Consider the following 14,812-nt stretch of genomic DNA (forward strand, 5'->3'; position numbering starts at 1 on the left):
ATGCTCCTGTTGGTTGGGTCCCCACAGCCCCAGGATGGCTATCGAATGGTGCAACAATTTCAGTTCCTGGGATGGCCCATGTATAGAGATACCCCCGTGTCGAAGCGCTCTTTTCTGAAATTGATACGTCAAGTGGACAAGTGGCAAGAAGAGTACAATGGAGGTGAAGGCCGCACAGTCGTCCATTGCTTGTAAGTTGATGTAATTCTACAGTGAGAGGCACCGCCTTATGTGTTCAGAGCACTTCACATCTGTTGTTAAATTGTCATTCTTACAATAATGTATAAAACATAACTGGTGACCTAGAATTTTCATCTTTATATTGGAGATTAGATGAGGATGGGACAGTATATGTTGCCTAAGCAATACTGCCTTTACATTGATGACAGATGCAAGCTTCTTATAGGCTTTAATTTTTAAATCCCTAAACGATTCCAACCCAGCTTACCTGCCTGAACGTATCTCCCCCAGGAACCACCTCAGAGATTAAGATTGTCTGGGGAGGCCCTGCTTTCGGTCCAACCTTCACAGGCACGATTAATGGTGACGAGAGACAGGGCCTTCTCAGTAATGACCCCCTCGACTCCCTCCCCAGCGACTTTAGATCAGCCCCTCCCTCCTGGCCTTCAGAAGGAAAGTGAAAACTTGGCTTTGGCATCAAGTTTTTTTGAGAATACTGCAGTGTAATAACAGATATGGAATATGTGCAATGAGTGTGGAACGGCCTTGGACTACGATTATGGATGGCGTGGTTTTAATATTGAATGTAATGTTTTTAAATGTTTAATATGTATTAATTTTAATTTAATTTTAATGTTATTGGAATTGTGTGTTCTAAGGCATTGAATAATTGCCTATATGTAAGCCACCTTGCGTACTCTTCAGGGTAGAGAAAGACGGGGCATAAATAGGGTAAATAAATAAATTCAAATTCTGGACTTCCTACTCAGATTAAGACAGATTGAAGAAATTCACATCAAGGGTCCCTTGTCCAACAAAGCATTATGGTTGAAATGCCCATTGTCTTCCTGGTCTGCTACCATTGTGACATAACTACAGCAAATACTAATCAAAGTATTAAATATTACTACAATGCATTGGTGACACAGTTGTCTTCAGGGCCACTTTCCTCAATGCCTCACCTCACCCTTTCATTGGAAAGCAGATATTTTGGCAAACTATTCTGAAACTTTACCTGATGAAACACAAGGGCAGTGGGTGACTCTGTCTTGATGTAGAGAGGGAAAGTGAGAAGTAATAGAAAGGTAAAAGGTAGCTGGAGATGCCCATTGACAAGGTAGGGAGGGTCACAAGTGGCCTGACAGCAGTGCATACTTGATGGGGAATCAGCAAGTGGTCCAGCAACAGCAATGCAAATGGAAGTCACATGGCAGGTGAGTACAATGGTCCCACACAGGTCTTGAAGTTCTTAGGCGTGTTTGCTGATCATTCAAATGTCTCTTTACATTTTGTAAGCATAACGTCTTTTGGAATTTTTCACTGTATTTATATGAACTTGAGTACGTTATGTGTTCCTCCAGATTGTATTATGAGTAGAGAAAATTGTTTTACATGTGTTTTTATACGCTCTGTTATGAGTAGATAGCATTCTGTTTAGGCCTCCATCTGTATGATAGTTGGCCCTGTTTACTTGTTATCTTCACAGACTATTTGTTTGACCAGCTTCTGAAATTTTGCAAGGATTCATAGATTATATTGAGGCAGATCTGAGTGACCATGTACTCTTTTGATTCCTCTGCCTGTTTCTACACAGCATGTTATGCACAACTGTAATATGGATACTTTTGTAGTATTAATACTATCACAGCATTGGGGGGGGGGGGAGTTCAGTTGTTTTAATGTATTTTAATTAGTCATGGCTACTATAGTCCAGCTTCAGTCAAAATCCTTTTGAAGCACTACCACTAAGGGTTTTGCTTCAAGTCATGTAGTGGTGGCAAGAGAAGGGAAAATCTACCAACCTCACCTAATCCGTCCCTCCAAAGTTTTCTTTTCTTCATGGTCACTGCATCCTGGGCTTTCCTCCTTATTCCACAGCACAGTGCACCAACAGGCTGGTCCCAATGAATTACCTGAAACAAAGGTGTCACTGTTTATTTATTTATTTATTTATTTACTACATTTATATACCTCTCAGCCCAAGGGCGACTCGGAGCGGTTAACAATAGGCAACAATTCGATGCCGGTGCAGTTACAACAAATTAAAACAATCATAAATACTTAAAAATACTAACAGCAATATAAAAACATAATGATTTAAGAAAGGCCATGTAGTCCTATGAAAAATCACCTTCTATACGAATGTTCCTTTTCTTATCATAGCAGTCATAAGGGAGTCCATCTGAAAAGTCTTCCCACCTGAAATGATTTGGCATGGCACTTGACATCGAGGTCTGTAGCATCTTCTCTCCTGTGCTCAAAATTAGCCTTTCGAGCAGTGGTTCTCAACCTGTGGGTCCCCAGATATTTTGGCCTTCAACTCCCAGAAATCCTAACAACTGATAAACTGGTTGTGATTTCTGGGAGTTGTAGGCCAAAACACATGAGGACTCACAGGTTGAGAACCACTGCTTTAGAGGATTACAGTATTCTCACACCATCTTGGTGGCTATGATTTTAGAAGGATATATATCTATATACCTATATCTCATAATGAATTAACTGGATAATACCATGTTTTATTTGAGTCACAGTCTCAATTAGAGCCAGTAAAACAGTTTGGTCTTGGGCCAGGGGACTACAACAGAGGGAAAGGAAACTGTTTGATTTCTCAGGCTGCACCCAGTCGAACAATCAGACCTGAAAAAGACACAGAAGTTGGAAATGCCACTTTTTGGACATGGCTGATAGTCATGCTGGCTGGAGATTGTGGGAACTGGAATCTGTCCCTTCCACTTACTTTTGCTCTTCCTCTTTTCCTTTTTCTAGCTTGTTCCCATCGGTCTGCCTATTCTTATCTATGCCCAGCACTCTCGCCTTTCCAGCTGAGCGTTGACTTCCAGATTAAACCATAAAGTGCTTTAAAAACTTTTTTCAAAGAAGCATCTTGCATGTACATATCTCCTTAGTGTTTCCATTATAAAGTTTCTGAAAAATTTCCACAGCTGATTAAGGCAGATAGTTTTATCTTATTGTATTTCAGTTTTCCTACCTGTTGAATGAATATTGTAATTCTTTATCATGTGAGGGTCATTGAGATCCACATCTGGGAGGTCCTTTTTAATGCAAATTGATATTATCTCTCTCAATTACGCATGCCATTAAATAGTTGAACCACATCTCATGCGCGCACCCACATGCACATCACTTTGAGGTGGTACAGAAAAAAAGAAGAAAAACCATCTTCCAGTATAATCCTTTTAAATTACTTTATTTTAATTAAAATGCTCACAGAATGGCACAATATCATCCAGTATTTTGGCAGCAGGGAACATTTTCTTTTCATGCTGCCTGGATGTGACAGATGTGCCATATTGTGGCTTCCTTTGAAAATCAACCATTTGTTCATTGCTGCCTTTAAAGAACTGCAAGCTAACTAGTCTGCACTCTGGTAATTATTAAGGTTTATTATTTTCAATGAAGTGAGCCTAAAGATGCTGATTAGAATAGCTGTGGAAATAATAGAGTTTCCAGAGGGAGAGAGATTCTCTTGAAGATTAAAAATAACCAGAGATGAAGCATTATTAAATGCCATATTTAATCATGTTTCTGAACACTTATGCCTCACATTTTTGCAGCAAATGACTTTGTGCTGTTGTATTCTTAGGGCAAATACAATATGCCCCTTCACACCTTGTTTGCTAAGGGACTGAAGTTGAGATATGGACATCCAACCCCTCGCATCTCCTAATATAAATTCTTTATTCGTGTTAATATCATTAAGGGCTGGTCCATAACTGTGGTTTAGGCCAACAGAGAAAACATTTGCCTCCAAGAAATAAGACAAAGCACAGGCCAGTCTCATTTAGATCTCTTAATCTGCAATGGGCATTTTATCTGAGCTATCCTCTAGAACAGTATTTCTCAAACAGATATTTTGGCCTTCAGCTCCCAGAAATCTTAACAGCTGGTAAACTGGCTGGGATTTCTTGGAGTTGTAGGCCAAGACACTTGGGGACCCACAGGCTGAGAACCACTGCTATAGAACTATGCCCAGCATCCTGCATGGGACAAAACCTCAGTTATGGTCCAGCTCTGTCTTTTACAACTCAAACCCACCTCAAAAGCCAGGCAGTAATCGAAATAAGAAATTTTCTTGTGCTGGAGGGCAGGGTCCAGAAACAGAGACCTCTGCAAGATCTTGTCCAACCCTTCATCCCACCAAAGGCGCTGCCAAAAGGTTGTCCTTCCTTGTCAACACTACAGAACCTTTATGATTCTGGTAGTGGTGCCACAATGATAAATGCCACCACAAGGTGATTAGTCTATGACATCACAACTGGATGCCAGATTATGATAGAATAATTTAATTGTGTTCACCAAGTTGGAGAGTTACACAAAGGAAAGGAATGGTTCAGATCCAGACTACCTGACAAACTGCCTCTCCTCATATGACCTTGCCCGGATACTGCAGTCATCAGTGCATGCCCTCCTCTCAATCCCACCCGTGTCTCAAACCCGGTTGGTGGGAGCGAAAGAGAGAGGGCCTTCTCTGCAGTTGCCCCTGACTCCGGAACTCTCTCCCAAAGGAAACTAGAATGGCCCCTTCGCTGCCCTCTTTCAGAAAGCTATTAAAAATTATCTATGCTCCCAGGCATATGAAGAGCCTAACATCTGAAAAATGTTAATTAAGGACTGCTTTACGGGACATGGCTTTTAATTCTGGACCTGGCTTTTAACTTTCAACATGGCTTTTTACCTTGTTTTATTGTTTTAATGGGATTTGTGTGATTGTGCTTTATTGACTTTATGAAGATTTATTATTGTTTATATTGCCCATTTGCTTTGTTCACTATTTCATGTTGTTAGCCGCCTTGAGTCCCCATGGGGAGAGGGGGTGGGATACAAATAAAGTTTTGATGGATTGATTGAACAGTATAAGGTCAGCATGAAACATCACTTATTGTAATGCCTGGAATGATGGGTAGACTTGGATTTAGTGTTTTCTCTCTCTTTTGTATTTAAAAAATATTAAGAATTATAAATATTTTTAAGCTGCTGTTTTTTACATGTGTATAGTAATGCATTGTCTCTTAAGAAACAAAGGCCATGGAGATGAGAAAACAAGTCCAAAGCTGCCAAAGAGTCATAGCTAAAGTCTGGACCAGGGGTTAAAGGCTGTAGCTCAGTGACTCCCAAATCTGGTTCCTCATACATCAGCTTGCAAATCACAGAACCAGTGTGGATTATAGTTCAGCAACATGCATGAGTTGCCAAAGTGAGTCTTAGTGCTACAGGTGTTGCTTCTGCTGTGGCTGGCGCTTCATTGCAACATTGTCTTCCTTAGAATCCAGGCAGAGGTTATTGATCCCTCATAAATTACTGTTGTCCCCTCAACATGCAAATAAGCTTATTTGAAAGAGGAGGATTTGAGAGGAAAGAGCACCAAGCTAAAAAAGAAAACCTAAGTAATGTTACTGCTTTTCTTACAGGAACGGAGGAGGCCGCAGTGGGACATTTTGCGCAATCAGTATTGTTTGTGAAATGCTGCGACACCAGAGAGCTGTTGATGTATTTCATGCTGTGAAGACCCTGAGGAATAATAAGCCTAATATGGTGGACCTTCTGGTATGAGCTCTTTAAAATTGTGCCACCAAGTAGGATTTTTTGTTGTTGTTACCAGGAAGCACAGTGACATTTTCTAGATTTATACTAAGAGCCTGTTCATAAAAGGAAGCCTGTTGTTTTTTTAAAAGGGATAATAGAGTCACTTGACTTGTAGAAGTATTTTTATGCTGCTTTCTTACCAAAAAGATGTGTTCTGTGTATGCTGGAATTTTTATGAAAACTTAAATCTTTCAACAGAACAATCCTATTAATTTTCCTTTCTGGCAGTGCAATCCACATGTAGAGCAGCTTTTGTATGGCAGGAATAATAGTCATGTAAAATGAAATGCCAGATTTTCAAATTATATATTTTATAAATAGCTTAATCTCCTAATATTTATCAAGACTGTGAATTTCAGTTTGACATTCAGAGTATTGCATTTAATTATGGTTCTTCTATCTTGCAGAAAGATTAAAAGAGTTCAGAAACAAAGGGCCAAGAGCAATTATTTCCTTGTAGAGTGCTTTGTGGAACTTTTCAAATGTAGAATTGCTGAAATGCCAACTACTGTTACACACACATACAGACATACACACACAACAACTCAGAGCATCAGGATATTATAATCTACTTTGTTCAGTAGTAATGTTTAAAAACTAACATTGCAACTGTCTTTTTAAGCCAAAGAGAAATTCCACTATCAAACATTATTTGGCATGTTGTTAAAGCTCCATTTGGATAACTAAATGAAGTATTTGGGTAGTGCTACATTTTTATTTCTCTTCCAACAAGCTCAAGCTGGCAGGACAGTTGGCCACAAAATATGCATCTAGAAAAATTGGTGAAAGTGGAAAGCTGATAGATGTGCAGTTGGAGAAAATTAGAGCTATGTTATGGGGCATTAAAAAAGAAATATTATAGAAACATGAGTATGTGTGGAAACCATTGCAAAAATCCTGAAATGAATTCAAAGATTGTTTTGAATATAGACTACTCCAATGTTTGAGAAGATCTGGCAAACCAGAGTGCAAGGAGGCAACATGTGAGAGAAAGAAATAAGACACATGCTATTGTCGAAGGCTTTCATGGCCAGAATCACTGGGTTGTTGTGTGTTTTCCAGGCTGTATGGCCATGTTCCAGAAGCTTTCTCTCTTGACGTTTCGCCTGCATCTATGGCAGGCATCCTCAGAGGTTGTGAGGCCACACCATTTCTGGGAATGCCAGCCATAGATGCAGGCAAAACATCGGGAGAGAAGGCTTCTGGAACATGGCCATACAGCCTGGAAAATACACAACAACCAAGACAAATGCTGTCACTTTATAGTAGGCAAGCGCAAAAAATCTCCTGTGTAGCAAGCACATCAGATTCTAGAAGACGCCTTGTGTTTGCCTCTTTTCTTTAAGTAAGATTGTCTGAGAGGCATTTGAATGATTGGTTAATCTGGATTAAAAACTCTGCAGACAGGGTTATGTGGCTATCTTAATCCCACCGCTTCATGTAATCTAAATGACCAGGTGTTCTGCTTATCGATTCTCCCTGTGTGAATATTCTCACTGTCGTTACAAATAGGATTTGAACATTGATTCACATTGACTATGTCCAACACAAGTAAATGACACATACAAAAGAGAAAATTGCTTCATTAAGTACTTTTAATTAATAGAATGGGAAATTGATGTCCTTGCTACTATTGAAGTCATATCATTTTTGTTTTGTTTTCCTCCTAGGATCAATATAAATTCTGCTATGAAGTGGCTTTGGAGTACTTGAATTCTGGCTGATGGCACAAAATATGTGGACGGATGAAGACCTTTCAGTGCCACAATCAAAGCGAGTTGCTTCATGATATCTGTGTGTAAGAGAGACAAAGACTTCTCAGTGTTACGCTTCTATTGCTTTGTATTGGCTCTTTTTAAGAGCCCAAGAGAGTCTTTCCAAAAATGCTTGCACTGCCTATTTTCCACAGGATGGCTGCTGCTTGAGACACCTACAATCCTACAGTCACACACAAACTCACTTCAGTGGTTGAAAACCACTACCATAGAAACCTGATATACCAGCCTAGTCATCTGGTAAACTAAAGAGCACAATTCTACTCCCATGAAGAATTTTTTTTGTTTCTGTTGTACTTTTTGTTGCCCGTGATCCTTTGTTGTTGTCGTCACAGCCTAGCGTACATTTTTGTTCTGTGGAGAATGCCGTCTAGCATTTTGATAAATGTATTTTAGTTACATTTGTATCTTACTTGCTCTTAATACAACAAAGCCACTGTAGCTTAAACCAAACTAATAGCTACACAAACAGACCACATTAACTTTGCAGAACTCTATTTTTCTGTCCAACTTATATTGTTTGAGAAAGGAGAGACTTGACAGAAGTCCATTAAGAAAATGAAAAAAACATACAGGATGATCAGATTAATATATCCAAAGCTTTCCCCCCATTTGTTTATATTGTAAATATTTTTTTTGATTTCATCAAATTATTTATTCATTAAAGAGAAATCTTTTGTGAAGCACAGTGAGTGACAATCATTTTTATTAAGCCCTGAAAATGCTTATTGTATTATATTGTAAACATTTGTTTACCCTGTCTGGATTCTCAGCTTAATAAATAATTACATATCTGATAAAATCTCATTCAATATATAGCATTTCATGGCAAATGGATTGCCTCCAGCTAAAACTGAACTTGGTGACAGGCTTTCAGACTATTGCTTTACAATTACTGAATTGGCAGTTCCTCCTCCTGCTGGGCCAGAGCTCAACATCAGAGCACACATATGAACCCTCCAATCAACCCATGTCTGCTCTAGTTGAAGGATCTAGCAGCAGGGGAGGGGCTGACATTTTGAAAACAGAATTTGAGAGGTGTGGTTGGCAGGACTGACTTCGGTGGGCAAATGGCTGCTGCTGTAAACCATAGTTCTTTATTAAGTGGACATTGTTGTCAGGAGCCTCAGCAGATCCCTGGACATAGTCATCCCAACCACATTAAAAATTAGTTCACTTCTTAACTCAGTTTCAAAGTCAAAGGAGCTAGTCCTATTAGTGTGTTATAGGAACATTTTTTTAAAAAGGTATCATTGAACAGTTTGTTGATGTTTTTACTAGGAAAGGTCAACACACACACACACAACAATGGCATCTCATAGGTTAACCAATTTTGGGGAGCATATACTTTTGAGGACTATTGCCTACATGATCAAAGTAAAACAGTGGTTCTCAGTCTGTGGGTCCCCAGACATTTTGGCCTTCAACTCTCAGAAATTCTAATGGCTGGGATTTCTGGGATTTGTGTGTGTGTATGTGTCGAGAGTGACTTGAGAAACTGCAAGTGGCTTCTGGTATGAGAGAATTGGCTGTCTGCAAGGACATTGCCTAGGGGACACCCGGATGTTTGATGTTTACCGTCCTTGTGGGAGGCTTCTCTCGTGTCCCCACATGGGGAGCTGGAGCTGACAGAAGGAGCTAACCTGTTCTCCCCAGATTCGAAAGGTTTAACCCATTTCACCACCAGGGCTTCCTTAGGCCAAAACACCTGGGGACCCACAGGTTGAGAACAACTGAAGTAAAGCAATGTACAGTCTGTGAATGCTCATAACAAATAAAATTTACTAGTTTTTAATTTCCTACAGGATTGCATTGTTTTCCATATCATGAAGGTTTTTAATTACATGCCCTAATATAGTGGTTAATTCACATTAGGTGCTCTGGAAATATTTCTGCCAGTATGTTCCAGCTTTCACCACTGTAGTCTGGTTTACTAGTCAATACACATGTGAAAGTCACAGAACTTGTTGGTCAGGAATACTAAAAGAAAAGGGAGTTCATGATCAATAGGAGTTTCTGAAGCTACTAAAGATACAATTTTAACATAGTTCCAATGAGGAGGGAAGATGGCAGTTATCTAAAGAAACTGGGTTGTATATCTAAAGAACTAAGCTAAGACTTAAAAGAAACGGGTAAAAGAAATGGCAGGGACAATGCATGGAGAAAGTGGCAACGAGACAGAAAGGAAGAACTATTCAACAACATTTTTGCCTCACTCATCTCCAAAATGGAAAAGACTGGTCAACATTGAGCAGATGAAACAGTAAGAGAAAGGCACTACACAATAGATAAAGATATGGAAATATCAGGCAACTTTAGATTAAATGAAGTCTTTCAGACAGATGGACAGCATCCAAAACAGTTAACCGGACATGAATACCAGGAAAGACTTTGGAACAGACCATTAAACAGACTTTCTGTAAGTACTTAGAAAGGACTCTTGTAATCCCTAAAAGCCAACCTTGTTTTCTCCAAAACAAGTCATGAAATTGTTGCTGGTTGCACCTCTATCCTGCAAGCATGCATATACTCACATTCTGGCTGTCCTTGTGCACCCAGGAAAGATAGTGGCATGGTGTAAGGTACAGGACACCTCTTTCTGTTTTGTCCCTCCAAGTATACATGAGCCTAACCAACAATAATAGGATCCTCTATCCTTCCTCTCCACTCCCACCCCCATCTGATATGCTACCTCCTGATCATCCATGCTCTTGCTTTCCCTCTTGCCAATTGCTCAGTGCCACTGATTATTTGCTTGAACCAAGGATTCATGATTCCTTTCACCCGATAATCTGAACTTCTAAGCACTTTTATATTTATCTGTTGCATAAACCTTGAAATCAGTTTTGCACCATCTCTCTGAGCACTTCCTTGGATTCTGAACCTAAACCCCACAGTAATTCAATTTTACCAATAATGCCATATAATCTGCACACCTCATAATGTTCATGCTGTTCTGCTGGATCTATTCATGCGGCAAAATTAATAATGTAAAGCTGATGAAGAAAAACAACATGCAAACTATCTGCAGCCCCACTAAAAAAATTTCCAACAAATGCTACGTTCAGCAAAGGACAAGAGGGATCCTCTCACCTTTGCAGGAGTCTATCATATACCATGCAGCTGTGGACAAGTCTACATAGGGACCTCCAAATGCAGCATTACCCAAATACAAAACAAGGAACATGAAAGGCACTGCAGACTACTTCAACCAGAGAAGTCAGCCATAACAAAGCACCTGAATAACCAACTGGGACACAGCATATTATTTGAGATCACAGAAATGCTGGACCACTTTAATAACTACCATATCAGACTACACAGAGAAGCCATTGAAATCCACAAGCATGTGGACAATTTCAACAGAAAGGAGGAAACTATGAAAATGAACAAAATCTGGTTACCAGTATTTAAAAAAAAAAACCTAAAATCAGGACAGTAAATGAAAAACAACATTGAGAAAACAGGAATTCCAGACAAGAAACAATCCGAGTTAGCCAAGACTTCCCAACAGAGGATTCCCTCAGGCAGAAAGCAGCCAGGCAAGTGAAGTTTATATATCCGTGGAATGTCCAGGATGGGAGAAAGAATTCGTCTGTTTTAGGCAGGAAGCAGCCAGGCTTTGAAGCTGCAAGGCCATTGAATGCTAATCAAGGTGGCCAGTTGCAACATTTATACCTGCCTCAAACAGACAAAGAGTTCTTTCTCCCACCCTGGACATTCCATAGATATATAAACCTCACAAGCTCCGAGGATGCCTGCCATTGATGTGGTCAAAATGTCAGGAGAGAATGCTTCTGGAACATGGCCATATAGCCTCACAGCAAAGGTTTACAAAGCACAGGAAAGTAGTCTAGGAACTACAAGTGTTCCTTGTACAAGTGTTCCTATTAATTGTAGCAATTTAAAATCCAACTTGAACAAGTGCACAGAACTTTATAACAAATGCCTTCAAGGTACTGGCACACTGATGGAAGTGTTTGATCTGTGGTGTAGAAAAGGGGAAAGATTACACCTGCAGGGAAAAAAATTGAAATGCATTGAAAGCATATCTTGTCTATGATAAGACAGGTTTTTTTTCCAAATGTGAAGAAACTTCGTCAGATTTCTTCAACACTGCCTGTGTCAACAGCTACAAATGAAATGTCATTTTCAACTCTTAAACATTTGAAAATGTACATAAGAAGCACAATGGGGCAAGAAAGACTGACTGGACTTGCACTCCTGAGTGTCCACCAAAAACTTATCACTGGAACCTGATTTCTGTCAGTGTACTGACACAGTTTTCAAGTGTTTCCAACAGGCATTGTGGTATTCTTTAGTAACCACTCAGTTACCAAATAAGAATCATTTTCAGTGTTTTTTATGACTTGAAGCTTTGTAGCTAAAATAGAAATTTGATTTAATTAAGTCTATATACAAATATAAAATGAGTCATAGAATTTAAATTGTTCATAATTCACTAAAAAAATTAAAATACTTTTAACCGCCACCCCAAATGTTTTTGGTTTTTCTTTTTTTCCTGGCTGCAGACCTGTTTAAAGGTATTCAGGAAAAATAATCTGCTATTGTTTGGATATCAAAACCTGAGTCTCAAAAGTGGTTGCATTTCTAGCATGCGTAGAAGAATGTAGTGTATGACACCAGCAAGACAGCACTTACTGTCTTTTATTTTAACCGCATGTGGGCATTGCTATTAAAATACATTATTCTGAACCATCTAATTTGAGTATTAACTCAAAATCTTTCACTAGTAAATTAAACTACATTTTCACACAAAAAAAAATCTTGAATCACTCAGACTCCACACCAGCATGACTAATTGGGAACATAATTGCTATGCGGCTGTTGGCAATTACTGAACAGGATAAACCACCAAAATAAGTCCAAGCTTTCAAAAACAGTTTGACTGACTACGGTTAAGAAGGGGAAGAACAACAGTATGGTTTGAAAACTATATTAGCTTAGTGCTTTCTGTTACTTTTATTGGATAACTTCTTCCAGGTGGCAACCATTCTTCCTTCAAGAATATTGCTCTGATGGTGAAGTGACACCCCTTCAAATGCACACACTTTCCTGGTCATTTGACAGTTACATTTTAACACAACATTTTTAGCATTTTGAACCACTTCTTGTGGTTGCTCTAATATAGTGGTTCCCAACCTTTTTTTCACCAGGGACCACTTGACCAGAGACCACTCTCCAATATTAATACCAAAAGGGTTGCAAATTAGTTTTTGGTAAATCAGAAAATTGCATTGGACAAACCACATCAGCTTTAGATTATTATTATTATTATTATTATTATTATTATTATATCAAATATTTGTACCTCACCCTTCTCTACCCCCGAAGGAGGACTCAGGGCGGCTTATAACCGGCAACAATTTGATGCCCCCCAAATACAAACAGATAAAATAGCAGTTACAAAATAGGTAAAACATTAAATTAAAACCATTTAAAATAGTGCAAATTGAATTGGTTGGTCAAATCTAAATCTGAGTTCTACGATCAACAACTTAGTCCAAAGCCTGTCCATAGTCCATTTACCATAACACTGTCATCATTTATCAACCTCCCATCCAAATGCCTGGTCCCATAAGTTTTCAACTGTTTCCTGAAGGAAAGGAGGGAAGCAGTTGACCTGATTTTGCTGGGGAGTGAATTCCACAGGTGGGGGGGCCACCACCGAAAAGACCCTGTCTCTCATCCCCGCCAAGCGTGTTTGCGACAGAAGCGAGATCGAGAGCAAGGCCTCCCCGGAAGATCGTAAGCTTCGAGGTGGGACATTGTTTCTGATACAGAACATATGCCATGGTCAGCGACAGGAAAGGAGTGGAAGGTGGTGTGAAAAGAGTTGAAAAAAATTAAATTAAGAGAAAGGAGACTGGTGGACCAGATTTTCGTCCTCATGGCCAACTGGTGCTCCACAGCCCACTGATGAAGAACCACTGCTCTAATAAGAGGCAATGTAACTGTAAATAGAAAAAGGCACTGTTCCATTATCCAGGCAGAGAACACCAAGGGGTGCTAGAGAGAGAAGGCTTGCCCCATTTATGAATGTGGAGGGTGGGTTGAAGGAGGAAATCTATTTCCCTCTATTTTCCTATTGTTCTCCCGCCCATGTCCCCATTGTGGAAACAACCCTTGTTTATGATATAGGAAAGGGGGAGAGGGAATGACCAGCGAAAATAGGTGAAATGGTTTTCCTCCTTCAATTCTCCTCCCCCATAAATGGGACAAACCTTCTCTCTCTAGTGGCCTCTGCCCGGATAATAGAACAGTACCCAGAAAAAAATATCTTAAAAAGACATTCTGATACAAAGGCCTCGTATAACATTACTGTGTTACTGTTTATAAATTGCACATACATAAAATGCCATAAAGGTTGCAGACTGAAAAATAGCATAGATTAAGTAAAAGTTTTCCCCTGACATGAAGTCCAGTCATGTATGACTTTGGGGTGTGGTGCTCATCTCCATTTCTAAGCTGAAGAGCCGGCAGTGTCCGTAGACACCTCCAAGGTCATGTGGCCAGCATGACTGCATGGAGCGCTGCTACCTTCCCGCCGGAGCAGTACCTATTGATCTACTCACATTTGCATGTTTTCGAACTGCTAGGATGGCAGAAGCTGCGGCTGATAGCAGAAGCTCACGCCGCTCCCTGGATTCGAACCTGCAATCTGTCTGTCAACAAGCTCAGCAGCTCAGCGCTTTAACCCATTGTGCCATCGGCATAATATACTGTAAAAATTAAGAACTGAAAACACCGAACTGAAAATAAATAATATGTACAAAAATCTTACAATAAATTTACAAAGGCAAATACCGGTAAATATGATGTGGATACATTACAAAATGAACATGATGACAAGACAGTAAAAAGGTGAAGAACTGATGCCAGCCAAGAAATCCAAAGTACAACCACCACCATGCAATATGAATTAAAGATTTGAAAAGTCCGGGAGAACACAAATGTTGTAACTTGTTGATGACAACAAATTTTGCTCCAGGGAATGCTTTATCGTGTGGCATGTGTGTATACAAGGGGCTATCAAGAAGACCTTTCCTTAGTCATGTCCCCACCTTGGGTCATAGATGGTACTTCATGAGATGGTATTACATAAGCTACTCAGGTTCTCATGCTACATTGTGAAGGTTACTGGCTTTCACAAAATGAACTTTTGTCTCTTTGGGTGGGATTGATAAATGAGATGACATTATTCCTCATGGGGTATAAATTTCACCTCA

The 14,812-nt window shown here is 39.6% G+C and overlaps 1 protein-coding gene across 14 annotated transcripts in view; it reads left to right on the plus strand.

The window, feature by feature from the left end:
- PTPRM (protein tyrosine phosphatase receptor type M) overlaps positions 1-8,245 on the plus strand; it is a 529,398-nt gene extending 521,153 nt beyond the window's left edge. For all 14 annotated transcript variants that reach the window (XM_060775055.2, XM_060775057.2, XM_060775056.2 and 11 more), the window contains 3 exons: positions 28-191; positions 5,613-5,748; positions 7,458-8,245. In XM_060775055.2, the coding sequence (XP_060631038.2) occupies positions 28-191; positions 5,613-5,748; positions 7,458-7,511 (354 nt within the window). In that variant the 3' untranslated portion in view covers positions 7,512-8,245. The remainder of the gene's footprint in view (positions 1-27; positions 192-5,612; positions 5,749-7,457) is intronic.
- The last annotated feature ends 6,567 nt before the right edge of the window (positions 8,246-14,812 follow it).

The sequence above is a fragment of the Anolis sagrei genome, chromosome 4 (assembly GCF_037176765.1).
Source record: "Anolis sagrei isolate rAnoSag1 chromosome 4, rAnoSag1.mat, whole genome shotgun sequence".
In the NCBI taxonomy this organism is placed as follows: domain Eukaryota; kingdom Metazoa; phylum Chordata; class Lepidosauria; order Squamata; family Dactyloidae; genus Anolis; species Anolis sagrei.